Here is a 26,934-nt window from a genome sequence, read left to right on the forward strand (position 1 = left end):
GTCTGTGTTTAGAATTTTATCCTCGTTTCTCTGTTTTTTTGTTATCTTTTGTATTTATGTCGAAAAAGAAGAAATTAGTAATAATATCTTTACATTAAAAAAAAAAACTAATAAAGATAAACTATCACCATTTTATATTACTAGTTTAGAACTGATTCGGGCTTTTTCTTTAGAACGGACTTGGGCTTTAGTCAGAAAACTAGTAAGGCCCAATAAAAATCTAGTAATGTTGATTTTGGATTTGACTCCTCTCTGGTCAATCGGAATCGCACTGTATTCAGCTCACTTGTTTCTCCGGCAAAATTCGATTTCAATTTTCCCCGGGGAATTGAAGGAAAACAAAAAAACAATGGGGAGACTAGCGCTTGCAGCTATAACGAGCTTGTGGGTGATTCCCATGTCGATCATCGTCAACCACATAGTTCCCGATCCCTACATGGACGAGATATTCCATGTGCCTCAGGCTCAGCAATACTGCAATGGCAATTTCAGTAGCTGGGATCCAATGATCACTACCCCACCTGGATTGTAATGCTCTCTTCCTTCTTAATTTAATTTTGTCTTGTTAGTGCAAAACTTAAGAAGAGAGTGATTGAAAGTTTGAATCTTTTTTTTTTTTTGCTGTTGTTGTTGCAGGTACTGTCTATCACTAGCACATGTTGCTTCTCTGTTTCCAGGAATGTTGTTGATGAGAACTACTTCTCAACTCTTTTCAGAAGCTTGTTCTGCGTCTGTCCTGCGGTCTACTAATGCTGTTTTTGCAGTCTTGTGTGGAGTTCTAGTGTATGAGATTATCAGGTTCTTGGGGCCGAGTCTCAGTGATAGAAAAGCAACTTTAATGGCTTTGGTCATGTCTCTTTACCCTCTCCACTGGTTCTTCACTTTCCTCTACTATACGGATGTTGCGTCTCTCACCACTTTTCTTGCCATGTACCTCGCTTGTTTGAGGAGAAGATATATCCTCAGTGCTGTGGTAAGTCATTTTGAAGCTGTTTGTTGTTTTCCTGTCAGAATTACAAATTTATTTATGCTTATTGTCCTTGCAGTTTGGTACTTTAGCGATTTTGATCAGGCAAACAAATGTAGTCTGGATGCTTTTCGTTGCTTGCTCAGGTGTTTTAGACTTCACTCTTGACTCTCCGCGGAAAATGGATAAACAAAAAGTAAATAAAGATTTGCATCAGTCCATTGATAGGAAAGAAGCAACTCTGAGATCGAATCTTAGAAATAGAAAACCTGATAACAACTTGGATACTAGAGACAGTTTTGACCGTGGAAAATCTGTTTCTTCAGCAGAGGATACTTCAGGTATGTTGCTAATAGTTTGACATATATACTGCTAAACATAAGTGTTCCTTACTCTTACAATATCTAAGGGTCTTTTTGTACATATCTTTTAATGAAAACAATATACAGGCTTAGTCTATGATGTTTATGATGTAATCTCCACATCTTGGAATATGAAGTGGAAGATTTTGTTCAAATTCAGCCCTTTCATCGTGGTTGTGGTAGCCTTTGGTATTTTTATACTCTGGAACGGCGGTATAGTCCTCGGTATGATTCATCCATATGCGTTTTCTGTAAATGGAAAGTTATGTTTCTGTTGTCTTTTTTACTAATCCATCAATTTCAAAATCCGCAGGTGCAAAAGAGGCTCATGTGGTTTCACCACATTTTGCGCAGATAATGTATTTTAGCCTCGTCTCTGCACTTTTTACTGCTCCCCTACACTTCTCAGTAGAGCAAGTGAGAAATCTACTCCAAGAGCTCCGAAGAAATTGGCCCTTAAGCCTTCTACTAACTCTTGTGGCTCTAGTAGCTGGTTTTGCCTCTGTACACTTTTTCAGGTTCAGTTTCTTGACACCTCTCAAAACACCTCTTAAGGTCTTCCACTACAAACTCTCATTCTGAAAAATAATTGCAGCTTGGCTCATCCTTATCTTCTCGCTGATAATCGCCACTATCCATTCTATCTATGGAGGAAAATTATCAACGCTCATTGGTTGATGAAATACATGCTAGTCCCGGTTTACGTCTATTCCTGGTTCTCAATCCTAACTTTATTAGGTATGTTCAAATCATTTTTGTGTGAGACGGTTTTTTTATCTTCCTTTTTTGGCATTGTGAATTTGACTTTGGTTCTGTCTCAATCCGACAGCAAAAACTCGAAGCAAGATCTGGGTGTTGGTCTATTTCTTAGCTACATGTGCTGTTCTTGTTCCTACGCCATTGATCGAGTTCAGATATTACACCATTCCGTTTTATATCTTCATGCTTCACTCCTGTGTCAGAAGCAGCGGTTACACAACTTGGCTTCTTACTGGAACGATTTTTGTGTGTATCAATGTGTTTACAATGGCTATGTTCTTGTTTAGACCATTCAAGTGGAGCCATGAGGATGGTGTCCAAAGGTTTATTTGGTAGGGACAAAGGTTTATACTCTTTTGCTGCAATTAGTTACTAGTAGGTCCCTCGGAAACTGGCGAGTTCATACCATTTTCTGTCGATATAAACACATCAGTTTTGAGGTTTCTGTTACTGGAATCCATTACTGAAATGTTGTGTTTCTTTCTTATTTTGAATTTAGCCTTTGCACAAAACATAAAATTTACATCATGTTAAATGAGCTTGTGATAATAGAAATATTTGAAGCATAATATGTACTTCAATATTCAATTTTATATTTATTTTGATATGATATTTACGATAAGCATTTAAATTTCAAATAAGTACTTTATATATCTAATTTTATATAAATAAATATATACTGGGTGTTTTTCTACACAACGTGCTTAATAAATTTTCTCAATTTAAATGATATTTAAAAATATTTTTTTTAATATTGTAAATTTTATTAGTTTCTTATCAATATTTTAATATAAATTAATTAAATTAAACATAAAAAGTAAGATAAAAACATTTTTGTTATTTTAAATTATATTTGATAATATGTGAGTATATATAAAAGTATAATCTCAGATAGATTTTTATCTATTTACTTTGGTTAAATATTTAAATCAACTTGTCTAACATTAATAAAAAACGATATAAAAATTGTATGATTATCAAAATTTTAAACTAAAAAATATTTATAAAATTTGTAGATATATAAAAGAAACTAATGATATTGCGATTTAAAAATTTATAAGCTTTTTAAAAAAATGTAGAAAATTTTAGTAATAAAATTGTATACTTCTAAAAATTAGAATTAAGTAATATTTCAGAACATTTTTTCGGCTAAGGCTTTTTTATCCAATATTGTCTATCAAAGACAATAACACAATAGTTGATATGATACATCGCATCAAGAAAGCCAAAACAAGCTCTTGAGAAAATAATCTAACCCGTCAAAAAATATGATTTGACAATAACGATTACAAGAGAAATCAATGATGAAATCCATGCCGAATATTGGTTGGATGATGACAATACATTGATATCAAGCTGATCTTGTTTTACGCTTGTGAACAATACATTACAATAATATTTCAGAACTTGTAATGTCGTATTTGAATATATATATATATATATATATATATATATATATATAATTTAATGATGATTTATAAGTTATTATCACATTCTAAAAAGTTTATCAAACATTAATCAACATTAAATGTAATGTATGAATTGTTACCATATTCTAAAAAGCTTATCAAAAATATAAATCACGGTAAGTGTAATTGTCCATCTCAGATTCAGACATAATCTATGTCATCAATTTTAGTAGACATGTCACATTTCTTTTGTGAAATTGATTGTGTAGAGTACATGTGGCAAATGACTTCTCAAATAATGTTTAAGAAATATTTCTTATGCTTTGTTTTAAAATTTTAGATTTTTATTTGGGTAATCCGAACCAATCTGATATAACCTGAATCCTAACGGTATATGGTTACTTTATAGATTTTAAGATGTGATACATATTAGAACCAAAATCGATTTTTTATATCTTAACTCGGCCCGTACTCACAAATTTACTAAAACGGGATCTATGGTGTGTTACAAATTAAAACCAAAATCCAAAATATCTGACCCGAATACCAACGGGTACCTAAACACTCGAACCTATACTTACTCTTGTTTTGTTTTGAAATTTTTCATACGTTTGAGACTTAGACCAATGTTGGAACACACAATTCATCACATCATTAAATATAAACCAAAGTCTACTATATATTTTTTATTTACAAAATGACGACGTGATAGTAGCACTAGTGGCTAGGGTTGTGCCTCCTCCATTTGTCCTTCGGATCAGCTGGATTGCGTGTTCGATGGAACACAGTCTCTCCCATTTTAAGAATCTTCTTCCATGGAATGTTTTTCTTTGGGTCTGTTGCAAATGTCTCCACTCTCACCTAAGCCAATAACACAACACATATGTATCAACAAAATACTTACGTGACATATGGTGTTCTGAGAGCATCTGCAAATGGTTAAAACATCAAATTACTTTTGACACTGGAAAGTTGGAGGAATCAAAGAAGAAATCTAATAAATTTCGTTTGAAGGAAACTGAAATACCATCAAGGAAGTTTCATGCTCTTGACTTAGTTGTTCTATTTGGCTCTGCAGACCAGCACACTGCTCTTGCAAAAAAAAAACATGTATCCCTCCTATTTCCCTGCAATGATAAGCACTAGATAATATATGCACAAGATAAGCACAAGGATAAGTCCTTGAGAGTTGTGACTATTTGGTTATTGTTAGAACAAAAAAAAAAATCTAAAACATATATGTAAAATGCAGATCATAGAAGTTAGTTGCATTCTTCAAAAAAATCATCAGTTTTGAGGTTTCTGTTACTGGAATCCATTACAACGGTCTTGGAGAGATTCGGGGTTCAACTACTTGAAATGCTGACTCGACTACACCGATTTAGGTTAACCGATCTTGCCGCTACTGAAATGTTGTGTTTCTTTCTTATATTGAATTTAGGCTTTCTACAAAAATAAAATTTGCATAAAAGTAAAATGAGCTTGTGATAAGAGAAGTTAGTTGTATTCTTCTACTTGTGTGTTTATTTAAAAAATTGATTTAACTAATTTTAGTATTGGAAATTGTCTCGAGCGTGGTCCTACGTATGTGAAACTGTGATTGAAAATGAAAATGTTGCTGTCTTACACATTACCAACTATGTATTTCCGATATGAAGACTATGTAATGGTCACCTAATAAGGAAAAGCAAAGTGGATGGTTTATGTGTGTGAGAATGTTTGGTGAGTCAATGTGGAAGAGAACTTCCAAAGTCTTGGGAGCAGAGCTTTACTATTTTGTCAGAAATAGATACAGTCGAATGTTAGGAGCAAACGTGTGCTTTTTTCTTTTGATACAGTCCTAAATGTTTTAGTAGTTTTACCAAACTCAGAAAAATGGCGAACAGTTCATCTATTTAGCTTAAAGCTCATAATATTTGTAACATTTCTCTCTTAATATATATGATTGATCATACTAGAAAATTAAAGTTTTACTAGTTGAGAGCTGTGACCATTTTCTTATTGTTAGAACAAATAAATCTAAAAGATATATGTAAAATGCAGATCATATATATGTAACATTGCTCTTTTAAGCAAAAAAAAATTGCTCTCTTAATAATATGACTGATTCTGATAAATAATTTTGACAACGAGAAAAATAAAAGAGACAACTTTTTGACTTATAAATTTATAATAGTCACAAATACATTTTGAATTTGTCAATACATATCGTGACTGATAAGAAAATGTGAAGCTGATCATATTCTATCTTTATGGCCGAGTATGATGAAATATATCTTCATATTGACATTCATAATATGAAACTTGAAAAAGTAACATTTTGTATATTTTCGTGAACAAGAACAACAAGGCAAAAGTCTTTGTGAAAGTAAAAGAAGATATTTTTTATTGGAAGTCTGAGAGGAAAAAAACTTTTGATTTCAAAACTGTGAGTATGATGGATAAGTTGATAGATCATATGTCAAATGAGGTTGTTATCTAACCATTGACAAAGCGTCCCGAACACGTCTTTCCACATTTTCAGATCAAAAGAAACTGATACAAACCCTTCGAAGTTGAGACTTAAAGGCTTTTTTTTAGGTTTTAAATAGTTTGAATTTTAAAACAAAGTTCTTAAGGAATATAATATATCCATGAAAAATGTGGGAAATATTTTCTAAAAAGAAGTTAAACGCATGGAATTTTTTAAAATGAAGTATACACACACCGACACACGTATGTATTATATATGGTCTTGACATTGGGATCTTCTAGATCTAACATACTAATTATTTCAACAACGCACGTATTCAATGGTCTATAGTAAAGAGTTGCAGACTCAGACATATGTTATGTTGCTGTTGATATTAAATTGTAAGTACTGTAGTTAGAAACCTAGAATATGAGATAGAAAGAATACTTGCGGTTTTTGATAAAGTTCTATTATATCAAGCGAAGAGAAAAAGATTTGATTTACAAGGAAACCAAGAAAAGCCAAAGATATGTATATGCCCACTTTGGTTCGCTTTTGTTCACTAAACTATTTAGGTAAAAATAAATACATCAAATGAAAAATATTGTGAGAAAAATTCAAATTGGAAAAAGAAAAAAACAAACCGAGTTATTGGAATTAGTTCTTCAAAGGATTCAATTCATGAAAAAATAATAACAATATTCACATGGACGATCTCCATATTCTTCCTTCAAGTGAGATAACAATCACAGAGATATCATCATGATACCTCCGACGATCTCCTTGTGGTATTTCCAACAGTTCATGAAAATCCATACCTAAAATATAACAAACCAAAAAATCAGACTTCAACGTTGGTTGGAGATAATCAAATTTAAATGTAGTTTGACTTATTTATTAAATATTTTATTTTTTCTTACCATATTTGTTGGCAGCACGTAGGAGGACCTCCTGGATCAAGTGTTGAGCTGGATCGCCTTCAGGAAAAGCAGAGATGAAAGATTCAACCTCGAAAATGGCTTCTTGATTAGAGAAATATTCATACAACCCATCCGAAGAGAGGATCAAGAACTTGTCACGTGACGTTAGCTTGTGATGACATAGAGATGGAGAGCATGTGATGTACGGTGATGTCCCGATGTAGTCGATCCTGAACATCTCTAAAAGTGCATCGTTCCATTTAGGCTGATAACAAAAACAAAGAGACAAAAATAAAAACACAAATATTAGATACAATAAGATTTGTCTATAAGTGTTGGTTCATAAAATCATCTTACAAAACCCAAATAATGCTAAAGGAAATTGTCTATATCAAATTGTTTTGGATAGCCCATGATATATTAATAATGTTAATAATATTCACCTGTTTGAGAAATCCAGCTCCAAATGCACGAGTAACCTTAAGATAACCTTTAACTCTATCATTTTCTATTGCACCATCATCTTCAGGATGTTCCTTCTTGATTCTTCTCACTTCCTGTACTCATTTAAACAAACAAAATTTTAACCCATCAGTTTCTCAATCCACAGACTTAACATTTGATTCTTTGTGTGTTTACCTCTTCAATACGTGTGCTATGTTCTTTGTTAAGCTGTAGAGGAACCAAACTATTACGCGTTATTGCTCCATTCATAAACATTTCTCTAACTTCCTTGATTCTCTCCATCTCCTTCTGCCTCCTGCTTCCAACCACCACATTAGGCTTCCTCGCTAAAACCGCTCGACTGTCTCCAACATTCATGACATAAACATCTTCTCCTTTCATCAACGTCACGAGGACGCATGATCCCATCAATGCCAATTCAGGATTCTCTTCAACCATCGTATCAGCTAGCTCTAGATACGCCTCCTCTGTTTTCCTCAAAGCCTGCACAAGAGCTCTCAGGACATCTCCGTGGTTTGTTGTCGTCGAGTTTGATCCTTTCTGATCACAGTCGTTGTCAGATTTGGTATCGTTATTCTCCCACTCGCATCTCCATTTCACACTCTTCTCTTGGTTTCTTGCGCCGGAAGCAACCGCGTCAATGTTCGTCGTTACAGGGAAATTCTCTTTGCCCGAATCCGAATCTTCCTTGTCGGAACGTTTTCCGATTTGAGTGTCACCGTTTTGTCCTAAAGTTCTGAGCTTTTCGTCGTTACAGAGTAACCCGTTGAGCTCCTTTTGCACGGCGGTGTATAGATTGTTGAGTAGATAATCCGGCGCATCGGGACCGCTGAAACCGTCGTAGATTCCGACAAAAACCCATCCGTTTTCTTCAGAGACGACCACGTGTACACGATCTTCCCCTGCTTTCCCCTGAGCCCATTGAACATCCAAAACAGAGCATTTGTTCTTTTCTTCTTCCTCTTCTTTAGCTTCTCGCTTGTGATCAGGTTTAGGATTCTCGTTGACAATCTCAGGTTCATGATGACGATCAGAGTCTGGTGATTCAGAACCGTTGATCGGCTCGATCACACTCTTCTTCGAGCTAGGTTTATTGTTGGAGATTAGATTGGTGAACAAGGCTTTGAATGTGAGAAAGTTCTTCTTTTTCTTCGGTTTAGGTTTTTCCGGTGAGGCTTTTCTTCTTACCTTCTTCTTCTTCATCGGTTTCTCCTTCTCTGTCTTATTCTTTTTCATAAACTCTATCGGACCCGAATACAACCCGCTTTCGATCGGACCCGATAAGAACCTCCTCTCAAACGGACCCGACTCGTGACCCGGCTCGTTAACAATCGGACCCGACTGACACGTGGAGCCGCCGCGCGGCACAGGCTGGAGAGGGAGAGACGCGAAGTTACCAGAGCTCTCGAACGCGGAGGCTGAGCTGTACATACAGTCTGAATCCGACGAAGCAGAACCGGAGAGAGCTGTTGACGGATTCGCGCTGACCGAAGCGCCGGAGATCGATCGGAAAGTGGTGGTTTCTGGGATAGGTTCTGATCGGAGAGGAATCTCCGGCGTATAAGAAGGCGACACTGCTACTCCGGTGACGTCCGGTCGTATGTAGCAGAAGGAGTGGCCGAGTCCGTCGTGGACGAGAGATACATCGTATCGCCGGGAGATTTCTCCGGCGACGGTGCCGGTGCAACAGGGGCTCAAAGTGGTGACTCCATTCCCCATCTGTCAAAGAAGTAAGTAACAACACACAGATATGAAGCGATGGTTCATAAAAGGAGGAGATCGATGGTGTGAATGGAGTTTGGTTAATTTATGGTGGAACCAAAATGAAGAAGAAGAAGAGACAGTCACCACCTATGTAAGAGAGAGAGAATGAGAGAGAGAGTTGACATTTGAAAGTTTATTCTTTATGAATTTGGTTTATTCTAATGTTAGTGGAATTAGTAAAATTATACTACTTCAATATACTATTTCCGACATTATGCTTTCTACTATTTTAATACTAACTAACGATACAAAAATAATTAGTTTTAAAATAAGGTAATGACTAATGAGGAGGGTGTATAACTTTGCCCCTGTCAACATTCTGAATTAGTGATGCTCTATACAATTTGAGTTTAACTAAACCAAATATAAACACACCATATTTTCTGTTCAGAATTTTATAAAAACAGGTTGTTTTTTTTTTTGGAGGGAGTTGACTTTTGAAGAAGATAAAGGAGAGGCATTAAAATATACATTGGCAAAAAGTCAAATGACTTAATTAAGTGTTGAAGTCTCGTAGCTAACCAATTAACTAAATTATTTGAAAAGCTCATTTAAATCATTACGTTACTGTGAAAATGGTAAAAAGAACTCTACAAGTATTTAGAACAAAAAAAAACTATATGTAAAAAACAAAAAAACAGTACTAAATGACGATCTCATAATAGTATTTGTTTCAGTGTTTCTATGAAGATTTGATTTCAGAAAACAAGGTGAATATCATGCAAAATGCTAATTTGGGATAGTGAATAAGTCTTGTGGAGTCAAATCTGTAAAGAAAGAGATCTGAATAATCGTGAGATTCGATTCGACTTGTCCTTTCACCTTCTGAAATTAGAAATATACCCAGAGCCACCAAATGCTTCTTCTCAAAACCGGTTGCTAAATGTAAAAGGCCTTAAACCATAATGGGCTACGAATAATAATGGGCCACATAGTACTACTCTAATGGGGGAGGTGGTTTTTATTTGTCCTTTAATAATATTTTTTAAAAAAAAACAAATAAATAAAAAATTCGCGAGACGGCCAATGTTCATGTTACGCACGCTTCCGCTCTCTCCTCTCACTCTCTCGTTTTCGATTTCGCCATGGACACGACGACCGAGAAGATGCTCCTCCTCGCAAATCCCGTAGAAATTCATCTCCAACAGGTAAATGAAATTGACTCCGTTTCCTCGGTTTCTGCGATTATATTGATGAGCGCCTTGGAAAATGAGATAATTGTTTTTTTGGTTGTGTGTAAAAATGGCATAATCTGATAGTGTTTAGATGACATTAACTACATTTTGCCTCTGATTACGATAACAAAAGAAGATTATGATTACGTTTCACTACGGAATGAATTCAGAATAACCTTTGTCCTTCATAATCGGTTAATGATCCAATACATTTCATATGGTAGAGACATTGATAGAGACTAAAAAAAAAAAAAAAATACAAGGCTCATACTTTTGGCAGAAGATTGATATGTGTTTATGTTTGGAACTTGCTTTCAGGTTTGATTTTAAAAGAAAATTGTAGGTGGAGTGGAGTGGAGTGAGTTGTTAAAGATCACACAGGCTGCAACAATCAGAATGGGGAGGAAGTTGCGTGAGAAAGTGACATGCTCCCCAATACAAAGCCATCCTGGATTCATGTGGGGTCTCTTTGACATTCTTAAGCACAACCATTGGCGTTACATCAAGAAACGTCTTCCTCACAAACGACCCCTCGCTTGTACACGTAGTGCTTCTGCTGGTAATGATTAACTTCTATAATTAGTCTCTCCTTTTTTCATTAGCTTTTTATAACCTCATGAGCATTGCGCCTAAACTAATGCCATGGTTCTACATCTGTTTATAATACTTACCATGTTTTTTTGTTTCCAGATTGTATTTCCGTATCTAAGAGCAAGGTGGAAGATGAAACTATTGTAGTAAGCCCATACAAACTTTGATATGCATTAGATAAAAGTTACTTATCAACTCTCACAACCATTGGCTTCATTGCTTCAGGACTCAGTGAAAAGACCAAAGAAGCCTAGTTCTTCTGCAGTTAAGTCCAAAGAGTCTAACTCAGGGGAGAAACCAAAGAAGCCAGAGGACAAGTCCAAGAATCTCAATTCAGAAGAGAAGCGGAGAAAAACACATTCTGAGATCAAAAGGTCTGTCAAAGCTCTGATCAAGGCGCTTGTAATCGAGGACAAGTCTAAGAAGAAAGGTCGCCACCACAGAAGAAGCTCTACTTATCCTGTCCAATCAAACCCAAAAGAGAAGGACTCATTGAGTGAGTTGGTGGAATCTTCTGATAAGAATTCCTCAAACGGTGATGAGCGTAACCGAGTCTTTAACCAGACGATTGGCATCTCACCCGCCATTGGTTCGTTGAACCCGCTTTATCTCATGTCCGAGGAATCAAGCAACAGTGACAGCGAAGACTTTAAGTTAGATAACATTCCAGTTGATGATACTGACGAAAATAAACCAGATTTTGATGAAAGTGATTCCAAGAAGAAGGATGATGAGGAGGAAGCTTGGCTTGATCCAAAGCTGAGACATACTGAGAATGAGGATGATGATACGTCTCCTAGACGTGCGAAGTCATGTCTCGATGCTCTCAATTTGATACACATGAATAGAAACTTCTTGCTAAAAGTTCTGCAGGATCCAGGCTCTCCGCTAGCCAGGCATTTCCAGAGCCAACAATCTTTTAGCTCCAAAACAATGACTAAAGCTGGATCATTCCCTACTCATGGTAGCAATAGAGAAGATCATAACAATGGTTTTGACTCGGTTGAGAATAAGTCAATGTCTTCTCCTTCCATTGCTGCACAACACAGGGCAGACGGGGTTCAGACGTTTAATGAAGCCATGGAAAAATCTGCTGATGAAGAGGATTTATCTGGTTCTGGTTACACGAGGAAGAGAGGAAAGAACCAAGTGGTGATCAAACGTTTCAAGGATCTAAGGCAGAAGATAAAGCATGTGATTAACGAGAACAAGAACGAGAAACACCGTATCACTATGGATGCTGTCTTAGACAAAGTACCTCGAAAGTACGGGTTTTCTAAAGATTTGAGGCATGACATTTTGAAAGCAAGTCCTGCCAACAAAGCGCAAGGCGCGAAACTGAAGCAGATAAGAAGAACATCGTCTCTGTGTGGGTCTGTTGACAGGTATCTTCAGCTGTATGAAAGTAGCGTTCAAAGAGAAGCGAAGAAGAATAATAATACTTCAGAAAAATTGGAGGCTGAGCTTGAGGAGTCGGCGGTGCCTTCTGAGAAGAGAGTTCCTAAAGTCTTGGGAAGGATTCTTTCATCACCTGAAATGAAATCTCCTTATGCTTTGAAGATTGAGGACCTTCCTGGCCAACTTACAACTTTTAGTAGATCACTCAAACAAGAACAAGATGTTTTGGAAGACATTTCAGAGATCTCAGAAGATCAATCTGAGTCTTCAGAACATGAAATGCCTGAGACTACAGATGATCCTTCTTCTGAAGCAGAACAAGACAGAGAAATTCTTATGCTTGATGTGGAACCTGAAACAAAATCTTTGGATGAATCATCAGGAGACAGTCCTAACTTTGATGAGATTGCTTCTGAATCTCTAATGCCACTAGGTAAATATTAAACATTAAGTCACTCTCTCCATATAGAGATTTTTGATCTCATTGCCTTACTCTAGTCACTTGGATTGATAATGACAAACTTGTTTCTTAGCAGATTCGGATACAGAGAGTGTTTCTAGAAGCAAACAATTAGAAAGCATACCAGCAGCAGAGATCGACCAAGTCCTCCAGGTAGAAGCACAAGATAAAGGGAAGTTCAACTATGTAAGAGACATTCTCGAGATCTCTGGTTTCAACGCACCTGAATCGCTCTCAATGTGGCAATCAGAATACCAGCCGTTAGATCCATTAGTCTACGAAGAAGTGACAACAACAACAGGTTGTATGATCCAAGATCCGGAATGTTCAAGAAACGAAGAAGAAGGCGGTAACTGCAACCACTTGCTTCTCTTCGATCTAATCAACGAGGTACTAATCGAAATCTACGAAAGGTCTTACCATTATTGTCCCAAACCGTTATCATCACTGTGTAGAATCCATCCAATGCCAGTGGGGTATAGTGTTTTGAAGGAGGTTTGGGTTAGGATAAACTGTTACTTGCGTTACAAGCCACTCAACGAGGAATCTTTTGATAAGATTATGAGTAGGGATTTGTCGAGAGAGGATGGGTGGATGGACTTGCAGTTTGAGAGTGAATGTGTGGGGATTGAAGTTGAGGATTTAATCTTCGAGGAGCTCCTCGAAGAGCTGCTTGTATCGGGTTAATAGGGCACTCGAGAACTTGAATCACTTCTTCATTTTTTTGGGTTGTTGTTGTTTTGCTTGGAGTTTAAGGTACATAACAGAGAGAAAAGAACTTGTTGTTTGTATGAGATTTTTTTTTTTTGTTGTGATGAAGTTCGTGTGTAAAATTGACTGTAGAGGAATAAAACACGATGTTAAGCTCTTACTGCTTCACTTACAGTACCTAACAAAAGCCCGTCTAGCTCAGTTGGTAGAGCGCAAGGCTCTTAACCTTGTGATCGTGGGTTCGAGCCCCACGGTGGGCGATATTCTTTTTACCTGTTTGGAATTGTTCTAGTATTTTAATAAGGAAATCATCAACTTGCAATTTCCTTTTATGATCTCTTTCCTCGCTCACTCGTTTGTGAAGAAGAAATACAAAAGTTACCGGCTCAGAATTGCAGTTCTAGATTCATTTATAGTTTAAACTTTTAGAGCAATGATCTTTCATACAAGCACTCTTTTAACTTTTTGTAGGGATTAGACTTATCGACACTGCAATATTCCCATACGGATGGTTCTCCTAACTTTTCCATTACTTTCTTATAGATCGATTTTAGAGAAAGTGTTCAAAAGGAGAGATTCGATTCGAATACGCACATAGAATGGACATGGTCGATAATGGACCCACCTCAAGTTGGCTCATGCATCCTTTCTTTTGTGTACTTTCAGTTCAATTTGAACAGAGAAGTCTTTGAAGCCAGACTTTGGAACACTACTTTCCTTTGGCAACATCTTGTTTTAGACTCTTTTCTTAATGAAACGAGATCAACCAAAGTGATACTTATCTAAACCAATACCCAGAACCTACAAGATCTTTTCAAGCATCACCTAAACAAGACAAAACCATTGTAATATCAGTCTATAACCATATATTTAAATATTCAAATATGATATGCCAAGTCAAAGGGAAAATTGTTGAGATTCTGAAGGAAAAATAATGAAACATAAAAGTTTGAATGTCAATTTAGGTGTTAATTGTTAAATGTGAAACATATCTATTTAGTTTATGAACTTTATATTCTCTGTATATCTTTTGAAAATAAGGATTATTATGTAAACACTCAATCAACATTAAGAATTGAGCTTCAAAAAATTGTGTAACTAAAATTTAGAGCCAATTTTAAGTTATAAACTAGAAAACCTATAAAACAAATTAAGGAGTAAGGCATAAAAGCTGAACCTTAATGGTGACAACCCAAGAAAATAATATAGAAACCATTTTACTTTATATCAGAATGCTGAAACTTGTCTTTTTTAGATACTCGGGTACATGTTCGGTTCTCGATTTGGTTCTGGTTCGGTTATTTTAGATATAGAAATACTATATATGGGTTTCGTTCAGGTTTTGATTTCGGATATTTTGGTTCGGTTCTTTGATTCTGGTCTTTTTGTCCATGGCTACTTAAATTAACAAGATGATTGATTTTTATTTTGAAAGTTGTAAGAGTGATCTAAGATTGTGACAGGTGGACAGCTGATACATTCTCATTTAGCCTATAAATAAGGAGACTCCTCTGTATTATAAATTTCATTCACTTGTTGTTTCAAACCTTCATCAAGACAAATTAAAAACTTTCCATCTTCCAATTCTCTAGAGAAAATGTCTTGCTGCGGAGGAAACTGTGGATGCGGAGCTGGCTGCAAGTGCGTTGGTTGCGGAGGGTAAAGTCTAGATTCTTGATCACCCTCTTTCTAAAGTTGTCAATCTCTGCTTCATGCACGACTCTGTTGTGGTGTTCTGAGTGATCGTGACTTGTTTTGATAGCTTAAATTTTCTATAATTCTTGATGCACCATTTCCATCTTTGTGCAGTTGCAAAATGTACCCAGACTTGGGCTTCTCCGGCGAGACCACCACCACCGAGACTCTTGTCCTCGGCGTTGCTCCGGCTATGAACTCTCAGTACGAGGCTTCCGGCGAGACTTTCGTCGCCGAGAACGATGCCTGCAAATGTGGATCTGACTGCAAGTGCAACCCTTGCACCTGCAAATGAAGAATCATATAAGACCCTAAGACTGCAATATATCTAAATGTTTGTGTAATAATGGCTGATTTCTCCGGTTGTTTTGCCGGCGACATAAGTCTTCTTTGTCCTCTGTCTGTGTGTGTTTATGGTTTGGTCATAAGATATCTCTTTATGTTGTATCTCTGTGACTATATATATAAACCAAAAATATTATGGGTTTTGAGTCTTTTGAGTAATCAGAAATTTTAAGTTTGCTTCTGTCTTACACAATACACAAACTAAAATCAAAGCAATGTCTCCCTGGTTATAAAGCGTTGACAAGAACAAACATAATGAAACTTCTCCAAACACAATACACAAATTCGTGAAGAAACCAAAGTGTTCTTGTTTTGATAAAGACAACAACTAAGGTGTTGTTGTGGAAGCAGCAAGTGGCTTCTCAAGAATACCTTCAGTGGCTCTTTTGAATAAGTTGTGTACCTGTCTTGAGGTGAAGCCGATCTTCTCTAAGTCAGCAAGCTGTTGAAATATTCAGACATTTGGTTAGTAGATGAAAGATAGTTTTAAGTTTGGGGGAGAATAATGAATGAGATACCGATTTCACAGGGCTTGTTTCTCTGAGTTCGATAATGTAATCAGCCATCTTCTCTCCAATTCCCTGAGAAAAATATATGAAACAGAGCCATGTGAAGGAGTTAAACCAATAGTTGACTACGGAAGCAGAGATTATGTAAATTCATGCGGCTTTACCTTTAACTCAAGTAGCTCTTCTCTGGGTTTTAAAACATAGTTAAATGGTGAAAGTTAGTTCTTATGAGATCCAAAGGATTATAAAGAATCTAAGGCAGGCAGATGAAACTGGACACTATTATTACCTGTTGGCTGTATTCAAGAAGTGAATATATTCATTTACGAGGGAAGTCTGTGAAATGAAAAGAAAGTTGCCAAAAGGATCAGATTTCTAAGTCTTGTCAACATAATAGCCCTTACTTTTTTTTGAAAAATTTGATTCCTTCCTACCTTTAAATTAGTGCTCCAGGCATTGAACTTCTGGCAATTGCCACTCATCTGCAAATTCTTAGCGTTTCCAGAAAGAAGAGGTGCTTTTGGGGTCATTGCATTTGAGTCTATCGGAGATAGAGCTTCCCGAAGAGGACTGAGTTCATTATAATTCTTCTCGACCTCCAATTGGTTATCTAACATAAACGTAAACCAAAGTGAGGATTAAAAGAAAACGTCCACAAATATTAAACAAACAAGTGGTTCATGTATAGCAGCAAACCTCTCAAGCTTGCCTCTGATACCAACAGACTCTCTTCGCCAGATGTCTCTCTCTCATCTTCTTTGGTTGGAGAAGCTAAGTGCAGATTCTGTATTGGTTCCTGGATTTTTCAAAGAACTCCAATACTTAAATGTAAACTTCCCGTTCAGTAGTATGAAAGGTATAAGTCAAAAACGTGCAATATAATATACAAATGTCTATGTTTTTCACAAGAGGATCAGCTTACCCATAACTGTGAAGCATCAGAGATTTCCCCACCAAATAAGTTCCTGGCACTCACAAATGCGTTCCTGTATACAGATAAGTTGTGAGGGAAGAGGTTCTGGCATATGGAATGATTAATAAACTCAACCATTCAAAGGGGTACCTCTGTTCTTTGCCAGTAAGTTTGGCACTTCCTGCAACGGCTGATCTATGAACACCGAGTTTCTTGACCGAGCTTCGAGATATTGAACTTTGATTTGTACCTATCAGCGGAGAACGTATAGGCATCATCCTATGCGAGCTTTTTGTCTTGCCTTTTGATTCCAGCCAAGCTTGCAGTTTTGCTTCCATGTCTACTTTAACCTTGGGGGTCTCAACCTTGGGATTCATAGACACAACGTTTGAAATCTGCCTAGACCTTGCAGCGAGGCTAACAGTGCGAAGAGATTCTTGGTATTCTCCAGGATTCTGAAACGAACAAACATATTCAGCACATTAGCGACATAGGATATTTCCTGATCAAAGAAATGAACCTCACTGTAAAACAATAAAACAATTATCTTCCTACCAGGCATGCTACCATGAGAGCCCTACTTGTTCCCCCAAGTGAATCCTGCAATATTCTAGTCAATTTGCTTTCCCTGTAAGGCACTCTGGGCAGATTGTTATTCAGTGCATAAACCACATTGGACAATGCAAATAATGACTGGTTAATCTTGGCGCTCTCTTGCAGACGGATTCCTTCATTGCCTGTCCTTCTATTGTCTTCGTTACCTGCTTAAGTCGTGTAGAGTTAACGTTAAAGAGAAAGATGGTATACAATTAAATACTTGGAAAACAGGAAGAAATTTACCAGCCAGATCAATGAGATTGATTTTTCCAGTGACACCACCTTCCGAGAGTACTGAGATCACAAGCACTCCGTGGCTTCTACTAGAGACATCATTTAGACCAGTGTGTGCAACTTTCCTCCGCAGGACGCCACATGAGTACGCCTCGTGAAACTCAGGCATGGAGTTAACTGGGATACTAGACAGTCCCTTGAGATGAACTTGTCCATCCTTATCTTCCCAAATAGCAACCTCGGTGGCTTTAACCTCTAGGAGATCCCAACATCTGTCCATGTAAACTTCATAATACGAAACCTCTGCACTACTTGCTGTCTTCTCGCACATAGACAGGATGGTGGACATGGCCAATGGCATAAGGCCAGGCAGCTCATCGGTTCCCTGAGACAGATAATGCAAGAAGAGTTGAAACCACACATCATTTGCTATAATGAAGATGCAATTTACAGAAAAAACAAACAAACTAGTTTGAAGAAAAGGTATAGTCTTTTGAAACGCATTTTAGAGCTCAAACGTGATAAAGGTTTTGAAAACCAAGCAAAAAGTCAAGTATAAATCTTTAATGCAGATATCAATCAAGTCTCCAACTTTCATGGTCTTTCTTTAAAGCAAAGATCAAAGGCAAAGTATAGCAACTCCATGAAATCCAAAAATAATCTGTGAAATCTTAAAGCGAATCGACCTGCATGGTAAACGTCTTCCCGCTTCCGGTAGCTCCAAAGGCAAGCACAGTAGCGTTGAAACCGTTGAAAATCCCCAGAATCAAAGGATTTACTTCTCTATCAAATATCTGCCTCACCTTCTCATCACCATCTCTCCCGTGAAACAGCGCATCCAGCTGGTAGCATTCCTTCCGACTGGCTCCACAGTAAAACCACCGATTCGTCAGAATCCATAAAATCAATTTGGAAAGAAGGGAAAGAGGGTTACCAGCTAAGTGGATCTTTGAGATGAACCGCCACTTCGCTGTCATGGTGACCGTCGATTACGGAAACACACGGCTGGACTTCGGAGATCTCTCGGGGGAGAAAGGGACGAACCCTAAGGACGACCCTCACTTTCGAAACGCAAGACGAATTGAGAATGTTGGTTTTCAATGGGGTTTTCGAATCCATCTCTGTGTGTGTATGTTAGAGAATAGAGAGAGAGAGAGAGAGAAAAGACTTTTATTCAAATTTTGAGTTTAGTACAAGCGAGTGACCCGATCCCCTTGGTTTGAATTTGATCACTCTCTATTTTTTTTTTTTTTTTTTTTTTTTTTAAAAAGGCTTTTTAATGGGCCTGTAACGAGTAATTAACCCATACGAATAATTTGTCGGTAAATGCGATATCGTTGTTTTAAAATTCCTAAACACATTCTATATTTTTATTAATGTATATTAAACTCTTTTTTATGGTACATGAACATCATTTTAATTTTTTATCAATTAATTTAGTAAAATTTTATAATACTCCTTAAGGACTAACCATTATAAAATCGTTATTCTCTAGAGAAACATAGATAACAAAGGTTTCAAACCTTTTTAAAATTAATAATATGTTAGTGCATGATGCAAATATGCATTAAAACAGTATTGTCATATTTTTGAATTTTTCTCAAAATCTAAATGTTAACTCTTACGAAAATATTGAGTTTTTCGGTAAATACTCTAGTGTTGTTTTAAAATTTCTAAACATATTCTACATTTGTATTAATGTATATTAAACTCTCTTTCATGGTACATAGAAATCTTTTTAATTCTTTAGAAATTAATTTAGTATAACTTCATAAAACACCATAAATTGGTGGATGAACCACTATAAATCGCTATTCTCTAGAGAAACGGAGAAAACAAAGATTTCAAACCTTTCTAACCTTCATCATATGTTTGTACATGATGAAACCATGCATTAAAACAATATTGTCATATTTTTGAATTTTTCTCAAAATCTATGTGTTAACCCTTACGAAAATATTGAGTTTTTTTGGTAAATGATCTATATACTGAAGCATGTGATCTTTGGTATTGTTTTAAAATTTATATACACATTTTACATTTGTATTAATGTATATTAAACTCTTGGTACATGAGCATCATTTTAATTTTTTATCAATTAATTTAGTAAAACTTTATGATACTTTCTAAATAGGTGGACTAACCACTATAAAATCGCAATTCTCTAGAGAAACGGAGATAACAAAGGGTTTAAACATCTTTGACCTTCATCATATGTTAGTGCATGATGCAACCATAAATTAAAACAGTGTTGTCATATGTTTGAATTTTTCTCAAAATCGATGTGTTAACACCTCTACGAAAATATTGAGTTTTTCGGTAAATGCTCTATACACTTAAGCCTATGATCTTTAGTGTTGTTTTAAAATTTCTAAACACATTCTACATTTGTATTAATGTATATTAAACTCTATTTCATGGTACATGGGCATCATTTTTTTTTTATCAATTAATTTAGTAAAACTTCACAATACTCACCAAATTAGTGGACTAACCACTATAAAATCGCTATTCTCTAGAGAAACGGAGACAACAAAGGTTTCAAACCTCTTTTACATTCATCATATGTTAGTGCAGGATGCAACTATGCATTAAAACAGTATTGTCATATTTTTGATTTTTTTTTTCAAAATCTGTGTGTACCCCTATGAAAGTATTGCGTTTTTTTGGTAAATTCTCTATATACTGAAGCCTATGATCTTTAGTGTTGTTTTAAAATTTCAATACACATTCTACATTTTTATTAATGTATATTAAACTTTCTTTCATGGTACATGGGCATCGTTTTATTTTTTTATCAGTTAATTTAATAAAAGTTCATATACTCCCTAAATTAGTGGACTAACCACTATAAAATCACTATTTTCTAGAGAAACAGAGATAAAAAAGGTTCCAAACCACTTTGACCTTCATCATATGTTAGTGTAGGATGCAACTATGCATTAAAACAGTATTGTCATATTTTTGAATTTTTCTCCAAATCTATGTGTTGACCCCTATGAAAGTATTGCGTTTTTTTTGGTAAATGCTCTATGTACTGAAGCCTATGATCTTTAGTGTTGTTTTAAAATTTCATTATACATTCTACATTTTTATTAATGTATAAAAAACTCTCTTTCATGGTACATGGGCATCGTTTTATTTTTTATCAGTTAATTTAGTAAAAATTCATATACTTCCTAAATTAGTGGACTAACCACTATAAAATCGCTATTCTCTAGAGAAACAGAGACAACAAAGGTTTCAAACCTCTTTGACTTTCATCATATGTTAATTCAAGATGCAATTATGCATTAAAATAGTATTGTCATATTTTTGAAATTTTCTCAAAATCTATGTGTTAACCCTTACAAAAATATTGAGTTTTTTTTTGGTAAATGCTCTATATACTGAAAGCGTATGATCTTTTGTGTTGTTTAAAAAAAATCTAACACATTCTAAATTTGTATTAATGTATACTAAACTCGCTTTCATGGTACATGGACATCCATGCTCGCATGTATATTAAACACATTCTACATTTTTGTAGCATCAATGCTCGTATGTAATAAATAGCTTATGATGCAGATGCGTGTAATTATCTTGCAAAATATATTTTTGCATTGGTGTATTAATACTTTGAAATGAAACCGTTTACCGTACAAAGGGAATCGTTTAAAATTTTCAAATATCAGAGTGTTCGTTTATTCAAATAGCTAAGTATGAGTAATATATAATAATATGTTTGCGCTGTTGTATGAAAAAAAAGTTAGGAGCACTATTTATCGTGAAATCATGGACCTTAAAAAATAAATTGATGTAAATGGGTAAAGCAAATAATTATTCCTATGTTTTTTTTGCTAAAACATTATTCATATGTTAAATGCTCGGCATATGTATATCAAATTAGTAAATTCAATTTTGCATTCACTATATAATATTATACATTTATATGTAAGTTCATAATATACTATAAATCTATTGGTTCATCTAGTTTTTTGGTTTTTACGGGCTATTTTATACATTAAAATAAACAAAAATATTTTATTGTCTTTTCGACACATGTAAATCCAATTAAAATCATCGTACTCGGTTCTGTTGATTTACATTAATTTTCATACCGGTATGATCGTATTGAATATCAACAATATCATAAGAGCTGTTTTTATGACGTATACATAAGACGAAGAATACGCCATTATTTGTTTACTAAAATATAAAAGTATACTGTTAAAAGTATTATTTTTAATTTGATCTAAAGCTCACACGACAATATTCCCGCATGTTTATGAGTTACACCAAAAGCCCATACGATCTCCAACTCCAAGTTAATGAAACGCCGCGTTTTGGATGCGGACACGTGTCGAGTTCTCAAGACTCGAATTAGTGACGTGTCCGCCTACGTGGACAGCCTAGGAAGAAAGCAAACCCATCTTTATATATAAAGATTTACAGCCATGTATTTATCATTTTTGCTAGTAAGTAGGTGGTCGTAACATGTCAAAGTTAGTTTTGAATATTGGTGTTTAAACGGCCTGAGATGATGAATGTAACCTTTGCCTTTGTCTTCAGGAACATCTTCATCTGAACACATATCTCTAAATATATAAGGTAAGGTTGTTACACATGATGAAAGAGGTTTAGCAGTTGAGATTACTCGTTTTTGATGCATGCATCATATCTAGACTCTTAGTATCCCCACGAGATGTAGGAATCACACGTATAAGGCCTGACGGCTTCACGTTACCATCATTGTCGATGAGCGTTGGGACAGAACGTGTACGGCGTATAGGCAGTGTACGCTCTCTTTTCTGGCAAAAATAACACATGTACAAGTCTATCTCCCTTGCTTATAGTAAACCAATTTCTTTAAGATAGGATACTGACCATGGATGTAACTTGATCATAAACGGTAAAGACTCTGTCTGCTTGAATTTTCTAGGAGTTAAGAGATTAGTGAGAGACCATGTTCTTGGGATATTATACTTATCTCTGCCATCATACACCAAACCCACACCTTCCTCAATATCTGCATTGTTGTTCTGCCCTTTGAAGTTAAAGACATTCTTCAGACTAGTCCTTCTTCTTAACGAGGAAGGACTCATGGATCCGACGCGTCTCCCGATTCTAGGACTTGCATAGGAGAGAAGTTGAACCTTTTGGTGACAGGACTAGGAGTAGGAAGAGTAAAGGATCCATTTGCTCTCAGGAAATCGTCTTCTTGTTCTCTCAACTGTATATCAAACACAAGGTCCCGCCACCTTTCGTGTTGTGTTGGCTCGGTGATATCTCTTCAGTAATCTCAGCAGAAACTCCATTCTACAAAACACACAAAAAAAAGAAGACTATTCACTTGGTTTCACGTATCAGTTCCCTCACAAAATTTCCATCAAGGAGAAACCATTAAAAGTCTTATGCAGAAGATCACACCTAAAACCAAAAAAAGACCTCAAGGGCTCAGCTAAAAACAGAGAAAAACTCTACCATTACAGCACGAGAAACATCTTGGCAGGAACCATTTTCATGTTCTTCTACTTGGCGACGAGTTGTATCTTGTTCACCATCCATCATCCTTAGTTCAAAAGTAACTAAACCTAGAAACAAGACCGTTTAAATAGTAAAAAAGATGAATCTGTGGGACCCTTTTGAGTTAAAATGATGATAAATCTTCAATCATGTATGGTCTTGACATCTGTCGGTTTAATGAACAATATACTATTTACTTTTTAAACGTTGACTAGATTTTGACTCGCGATACGAAAGCACAGAAATAATTTTCATTTGAAAATTTATTTAGTAAAAATTAGAAATTTTACATATATGTATTTTTACCTAAAATTGTTTTAAAGTGTATATAATTAAAATATATTTATATGAATATTATTTTATGAAAATAAATCTTTTATATAACATGCCTCGTATTATTTTTACTTATATTTTGAAGCTTTAAAATTATAATATAAATAAACTACATATCGTTCAACCCGTCTCATACTTAATAAAAAGTTACATATTTAATAAATAATCCACCAAAAATGTAATGATAAACATAACCTATAGGTCGATGTACCATATAATCAAATAATAGTAATATCAACTAAGTTTAGTATTTATATTAATAATACTCAAATATATTAAATAATATTTTAACATTCTAATTTAAATATAAATATTAAAATATAAAATTACTTGTTACTTTAAATATATTACTTTAATATTTATTTTAATAAGTTGAAGTATGTTGTAAAATTCATAAATATATGTTAATATGTATATGTAAAGATTTAATTTTATAATTTATAAAATATTTAATAACTGGATTAAGTTATTTTATATTTATTAATTGGTGTAATATTTAATTATGAATATAAATTATGCATATATAAATATTATAAAATGTTATTTATTATTCTATCAATTAAAAAATGAATTAATATTCATTTATAATAGTGCTTAATATTAATTAAGCATTTTTATTATTTGAAAAATAATTTACACTGGCACACTGGAGGAAATCTTGGATCTGGAGGAAGCTGCTAAAGTTGAGAACGTTGGCATATCCATTCATCCGGTTTGAGATTAATGATGGGCACACTGCATTTTTTTGGTATGATGACTGGCTGAAGATGGGGAGACTCTTGGACATTACGGGTGATGTGGGTACGTACTATCTTGGAGTTGCGAGAACCGCTCGAGTTAGTGAAGCAGTTATGCGTCAGCGATGGAACATCAGGGGGAACAGGAGTAGGCATTTTCATGCTCTTCATGACCGTATCCAGAATGAAAGGGTACCTCTTGACGAGCATGGCAGAGACGTGGTGCTATGGAAGCATGCGGAGAACACTTATGAATCACACTTCTCATCGAATAAAACTTGGGATCAAATACGGGTGAAGAAGGATAAGGTGGTTTGGAGCAAGAGTGTATGGTTTCCACAGGGCGTTCCTAGATACTCTTTTATTGTATGGCTGGCAATAAAGGATCGCTTATCAACCGGAGTGCGTATGAGGGCTTGGGGTATACAGCAAATTTGCTTGATGTGTGGAGAAAGGGATGAGTCGAGGGACCATATCTTTTTTGCTTGTCCCTTTACCTTCACTGTTTGGAACAGACTTGCAGGCCGGTTATGTGGTAGAAGGATCAATCCTGACTGGAGTCTCACTTTGCAGTTTGTTACTAGAAACTCTCTTAGCAGCATGGACAAGATACTTGTCCAAATGGTGTTTCAGACATGCATCTATTACATGTGGAAGGAGAGGAACGACCGGAGACATTAAAAAAGTTATCACACAACAGAGCAAGCTATCCGAATCATTGACAAAGCCATACAAAACCGAATCAATTCTCTACGTTACAAACCGGATCATAAGTTAGCTGGGCTGATGCAACGCTGGTTTGAGGTATTTGATTATACATAGGTCTATTACGAGCATTTTCTTGTGTATAGCTCATAGCTTATAGTTTTTTACTTCCCATCGTAAATGTCTATTCTTTTACTTTGATCAATAAATTTCACATTTCATCAAAAAAAAAATTTACATTTTAGGTAAAAGATATTATCAATAATACAATCCTAAATAAGATTCTTACGGATATCAGAATATCTTTTAGGATAATTTATTTTAAAATAAAAATAATAATATGTTAAGTTAGAGTGTAAATGTTATAGTAGATAAATTTGTTATATGCAAAATAATAGGAAGTTAAATAAATGTATTGGTTTAACTATGATTTTTTGTAAGTAGATTTTTTATTGCTTCTGTTTTAATAGAATTGATTCTTAGTACTTTTTGTCAACGTGTCGTACATGGTGTATATATCTTTATTTACAGCCATGTATTTTATCATTTTTGCTAGTACATAGGTGGTCGTAACTCGTAAAATGTCAAAGTTAGTTTTCAATATTGGTGTTTAAGCGGCCCGAGACGATGAATGTAACCTTTGCCTTTGTCTTATCTTCTTCCCTGTTTTATGTCTACTAAAAAATAAGAAGCAATGCACTTTAAGAGAGAACACATATATATTGAAGAAGGATTGTATAAAATAAAAGTAAGAGTATGATCACAAAGTTGCACGATATTACATTACATGTCATAAAGTTTGGATATTATTAAATGTCGTACAACTTATAACTGGTCCCGTTCACCAATAACAACTCTGCTTCATCATACTTGGCTTAATCTCACTTTCTTCCGCTACGATACGGCTCTGCCATAGTTTTGGGTGAAGAATGGTTCGAAATCGACTTCGAGGCTGAGGATACAGATTGATTAACTACACTCTGTGATTGTGATCGTGGTTGAACAGTAGTTGTTTCCGTCGCTGGAGCAACATTGCTTCTCCATCCTGTGGTTAAGTAGCAGAAGATATTCCCCATGGCTGAGTGATGTAAGACTTAAAAAGTGGTGTGTCTTTCTGCTTCGGCTTTTATATTAATTGTGTTGTGTGGTTGGTGGAAAACATATATGTAAAGTTTGACTTTGGCGGGACTATGTATCAATCATAGTCAAAATCTGTTTTTCTTTCTTTCATATTCTAAATTTGTAATAATTTGATTATAGAAAGTATCCCACCACTTATACAACAAAATATTTTCTTAAGAATTTTAGATACATAAGATCTTACACTGGTATATTAATTTTTCTTAATGTATATTAAACTCTATTTCATGGTATATGGGCATCATTTTAATTTTTTTATCAATTAATTTAATAAAACTTCACAATACTCCATAAATTAGTGGACTAACCACTATAAAAACACTATTCTCTAGAGAAACGGAGACAACAAAGGTTCCAAACCTCTTTGATATTCATCATATGTTAGTGCAGGATGCAACTATACATTAAAACATTATTGTCATCTTTTTGATTTTTTTTCAAAGTCTATGTGTTAACTAACCCCTACGAAAATATTAAGGTTTTCAGTAAATGCTCTGGTGTTGTTTTAAAACTTTTAAACACATTCTAAATTTGTATTAATGTATATTAACCTATCTTTCATGGTACTTGGAAATCGTTTTAATTTTTATCAATTAATTTAGTATAACGTCGTAAAACTCCCTAAATTGGTGAATGAACGAACCACTATAAAATCGCTATTCTCTAGATAAACAGAGACAACAATGGTTCCAAACCTCTTTGACCTATATCATATGTTAGTGCATGATGCAACCATGCATTAAAACATTATTTTCATATTTTTGAATTTTTGTCAAAATCTATGTGTT

The 26,934-nt window shown here is 35.1% G+C and overlaps 6 protein-coding genes and 1 non-coding gene across 7 annotated transcripts; 5 read left to right on the forward strand and 2 right to left on the reverse strand.

The window, feature by feature from the left end:
• The first annotated feature begins 258 nt into the window (after positions 1-258).
• Positions 259-2,662, forward strand: LOC106315969 (putative Dol-P-Glc:Glc(2)Man(9)GlcNAc(2)-PP-Dol alpha-1,2-glucosyltransferase). Its single transcript, XM_013753823.1, has 7 exons — positions 259-528; positions 637-973; positions 1,047-1,308; positions 1,417-1,554; positions 1,643-1,847; positions 1,925-2,067; positions 2,159-2,662. Exons 1-7 carry the CDS (start codon positions 350-352, stop codon positions 2,422-2,424), a joined length of 1,530 nt encoding a protein of 509 aa, XP_013609277.1. The 5' UTR covers positions 259-349; the 3' UTR covers positions 2,425-2,662.
• A 3,791-nt stretch (positions 2,663-6,453) lies between these two features.
• Positions 6,454-9,224, reverse strand: LOC106313913 (probable protein phosphatase 2C 66). Its single transcript, XM_013751849.1, has 4 exons — positions 7,509-9,224; positions 7,313-7,426; positions 6,870-7,134; positions 6,454-6,767 (listed from the first exon to the last, which is right to left on the reverse strand). Exons 1-4 carry the CDS (start codon positions 9,051-9,053, stop codon positions 6,652-6,654), a joined length of 2,040 nt encoding a protein of 679 aa, XP_013607303.1. The 5' UTR covers positions 9,054-9,224; the 3' UTR covers positions 6,454-6,651.
• A 903-nt stretch (positions 9,225-10,127) lies between these two features.
• LOC106317323 (protein TRM32) lies at positions 10,128-13,513 on the forward strand. The gene is made up of 5 exons (XM_013755160.1): positions 10,128-10,246; positions 10,592-10,832; positions 10,964-11,010; positions 11,090-12,695; positions 12,799-13,513. The coding sequence occupies exons 2-5, from the start codon at positions 10,670-10,672 to the stop codon at positions 13,407-13,409; spliced, it is 2,427 nt and encodes an 808-aa protein (XP_013610614.1). The 5' UTR covers positions 10,128-10,246; positions 10,592-10,669; the 3' UTR covers positions 13,410-13,513.
• Positions 13,514-13,620: 107 nt separating this feature from the next.
• TRNAK-CUU lies at positions 13,621-13,693 on the forward strand. The gene has a single exon. It is a non-coding gene; the product is annotated as a tRNA-Lys (tRNA).
• Positions 13,694-14,927: 1,234 nt separating this feature from the next.
• LOC106319407 (metallothionein-like protein type 2, MT2-4/MT2-25) lies at positions 14,928-15,633 on the forward strand. Its single transcript, XM_013757724.1, has 2 exons — positions 14,928-15,092; positions 15,243-15,633. The coding sequence occupies exons 1-2, from the start codon at positions 15,031-15,033 to the stop codon at positions 15,421-15,423; spliced, it is 243 nt and encodes an 80-aa protein (XP_013613178.1). The 5' UTR covers positions 14,928-15,030; the 3' UTR covers positions 15,424-15,633.
• A 48-nt stretch (positions 15,634-15,681) lies between these two features.
• LOC106319405 (kinesin-like protein KIF22-B) lies at positions 15,682-18,910 on the reverse strand. The gene is made up of 12 exons (XM_013757723.1): positions 18,661-18,910; positions 18,413-18,587; positions 17,736-18,111; positions 17,451-17,656; positions 17,046-17,350; positions 16,905-16,968; positions 16,679-16,778; positions 16,417-16,592; positions 16,272-16,318; positions 16,147-16,168; positions 15,992-16,054; positions 15,682-15,915 (listed from the first exon to the last, which is right to left on the reverse strand). Exons 1-12 carry the CDS (start codon positions 18,843-18,845, stop codon positions 15,802-15,804), a joined length of 1,833 nt encoding a protein of 610 aa, XP_013613177.1. The 5' UTR covers positions 18,846-18,910; the 3' UTR covers positions 15,682-15,801.
• A 5,421-nt stretch (positions 18,911-24,331) lies between these two features.
• LOC106315378 lies at positions 24,332-24,982 on the forward strand. Its single transcript, XM_013753105.1, has one exon. The coding sequence runs from the start codon at positions 24,332-24,334 to the stop codon at positions 24,980-24,982; it is 651 nt and encodes a 216-aa protein (XP_013608559.1).
• Positions 24,983-26,934: the final 1,952 nt, after the last annotated feature.

This window comes from Brassica oleracea, chromosome C9 (assembly GCF_000695525.1).
Source record: "Brassica oleracea var. oleracea cultivar TO1000 chromosome C9, BOL, whole genome shotgun sequence".
NCBI classification, from domain to species: Eukaryota; Viridiplantae; Streptophyta; class Magnoliopsida; order Brassicales; family Brassicaceae; genus Brassica; species Brassica oleracea.